Source organism: Limulus polyphemus, unplaced genomic scaffold, assembly GCF_000517525.1.
Source record: "Limulus polyphemus unplaced genomic scaffold, Limulus_polyphemus-2.1.2 Scaffold3407, whole genome shotgun sequence".
Taxonomy (NCBI): Eukaryota; Metazoa; Arthropoda; class Merostomata; order Xiphosura; family Limulidae; genus Limulus; species Limulus polyphemus.
This window is the reverse complement of record NW_013669017.1, coordinates 57,624-60,060: the sequence shown is the minus strand read 5'-3', so window position 1 is coordinate 60,060 and position 2,437 is coordinate 57,624. Positions and strand designations below refer to the sequence as shown.

The following is a 2,437-nucleotide window of genomic DNA, read 5'->3' as shown; positions in this document are numbered from 1 at the left end:
CCATATAAAACTCTCAACTCATGATCACAATGTGCCATCACTGATCTGAGTAGAGTAAGGAAGTATCCATATAAAACTCTCAACTCATGATCACAATGTGCCATCACTGATCTGAGTCGAATAAGGAAGTATACATATAAAACTACTCAACTCATGATCACAATGTGCCATCACTGATCTGAGTCGAATAAGGAAGTATACATATAAAACTCTCAACTCATGATCACAATGTGCCATCACTGATCTGAGTAGAGTAAGGAAGTATCCATATAAAACTCTCAACTCATGATCACAATGTGCCATCACTGATCTGAGTAGAGTAAGGAAGTATACATGTAAAACTCTCAACTCATGATCACAATGTGCCATCACTGATCTGAGTAGAGTAAGGAGGTATCCATATAAAATTCTCTTCTAATGACCACAACTTGCTATCAGAGATGTAAGTCAAAAAAGGAGATAACCATAGGAAACCTCTTCTATGTTAAATCAGAACTTACAAGTCCTAGATTGAGCTACTTATCCATACAGTCAGTCAATAGAATAGTATCATCACATCTTACGAAAATTTATTTATTTGAACAAAAAGTTCTACTTTTCTTTAAAAAAATTATTCATTACTGCTTTACTTGTGTGTAGAGACAAAGCCCACCCACACAACTCCCAAGTGTATACTGATACTTTAGAAGGTTTGGGTGAGTTTATGTTGGGCTAAAAATAAAATATAACAATATAATAAAAATGAGACTAGCTCATTGACAGCTGAATTAGAAATAAGCACCTATGTATGAATAATTAGTAATATTTATGGTTAAAAATAATAGAAAAAGTACTTTTGTAGACTTTTCTCATCATTATATACGAGATACTTACTACAACCTGGAAAAATTCATGTTTTAAAGCTTCCGACACTGTTAATCTCTTCAGTGGATCTACAACTAACATCTTTCTTATCTGCAAGACAAAAGTAGAAACAAATCAATCCAAGATTTATACAGATATACATTCAGGATCTTGAGAAAACATGTAGGATAAAAAAAAATCAATTAAAGGCAAAATTATGAAACCCCATAACCCAAATGCCTTTGAAAGGTGGACCTATCTTCATTAAGAGCAAACTGGAGTAGATACACAGATATATGCACAACAAAACGACACAATAACTATTTATCTAAGGAGATAAAGTGGGTATAACTTCCAAGAAGAAAAAAAAAAGAGGATGCTTAACAAAGAGTGCAAAACTGTAACAAAAGAATAAAAACATAAAACTCATTGGTTACTTAAGTTTAAAAAAATGTGCTAATTCAGATACTCCTTGAAAGTTTCAGTTAATGTTTAAATTTAATGCTCACTAACTGGTTTCAAATATCACCTGGGTAAGACAAGAATGTCTCTTATCCCCTCTTCTATTCATCATTTATATGGACCAGTTTACCAAACAAGCAGATCCAATTCCAGAAGCTTTAAACAAATTACTTTCTGCTGATAAGCAGTGTTTGTTACATCTAAGCGAAGAAAAGCTACAAAACCACACAAAAAGCCTCAATAGCAACTGCCAAATAAATGATATGAAAATCAGGACAGGAATAAAAGAAACAATGTTAGTAAGCAGAACACCACACAAGTGAAAAGCGAATATTAAGAACAGCAGGTCAATGAATTCAAATACCTGAAAAGATAGAAGAACACATAAAAAAATTAAAACAAGAACATAGAAAGTGGGCTACGTAAACTACCAATTAACATCTTTCCTGAAACACCCAAATATACCAATGGAAATATAGTGCAAATTAATAAACTCCACCTTTGTACTAGCCCGGAGTTGCCAATGTTAAACCTAGACTCTCAGTAAAAATTAGGTATGGAAAATTTGAGAGATGAGATGCTTATGTAAAGCTGTTAATGTAACTAGAAGAGACAAGATAAGAAATTAAAAAACAAAACAGAGATATGGTTGGAACAGCCACAATAATCAAATACATTTGGAACCAAAGAATCACATGGTTTGACCATATAGTGAGAATGCAGCTAACTCACCAACAGCACAAGTATATAATATTGAAATAACAGGATTTGAAGGAAGAGGGCAACTCAGGAAGAGATGGATTGATGGTGTGGCAGAAATTCTAAATAAACACAGTCTTACACTGATCCAGGTCCCTCACCTTGCTTTGGAACAAGAAAAAAGTAAAGTAAGTAAACTTCACGAGTTACATGATGTTAACCTTTTCCACACAGGTCACGGGTGAAGGTCATGTCATCGCATTTGTTGACTTGCATTCAAAATTTTATTAACTACTATTTCAGGACTTTATGTCAATAAGTTGGGTATCAAACTGTAGCCTATAATTCAAATTGTAGTATTATACCTTACTCAATTTCTTACTTTAAAAGTAAATATTAAAAAAAAACAACAATTAAACATCAATTTTGGTGT

At 32.9% G+C, this 2,437-nt stretch overlaps 1 protein-coding gene across 3 annotated transcripts in view; it reads right to left on the bottom strand.

The window, feature by feature from the left end:
* The window catches only part of LOC106469300 (phosphorylase b kinase gamma catalytic chain, skeletal muscle/heart isoform-like), a 64,117-nt gene that overhangs the window by 9,629 nt on the left and 52,051 nt on the right, over positions 1-2,437 (bottom strand). For all 3 annotated transcript variants that reach the window (XM_013929787.2, XM_022397779.1, XM_022397778.1), the window contains one exon: positions 874-954. In XM_013929787.2, coding sequence (XP_013785241.1) covers positions 874-954 — 81 coding nt within the window. The remainder of the gene's footprint in view (positions 1-873; positions 955-2,437) is intronic.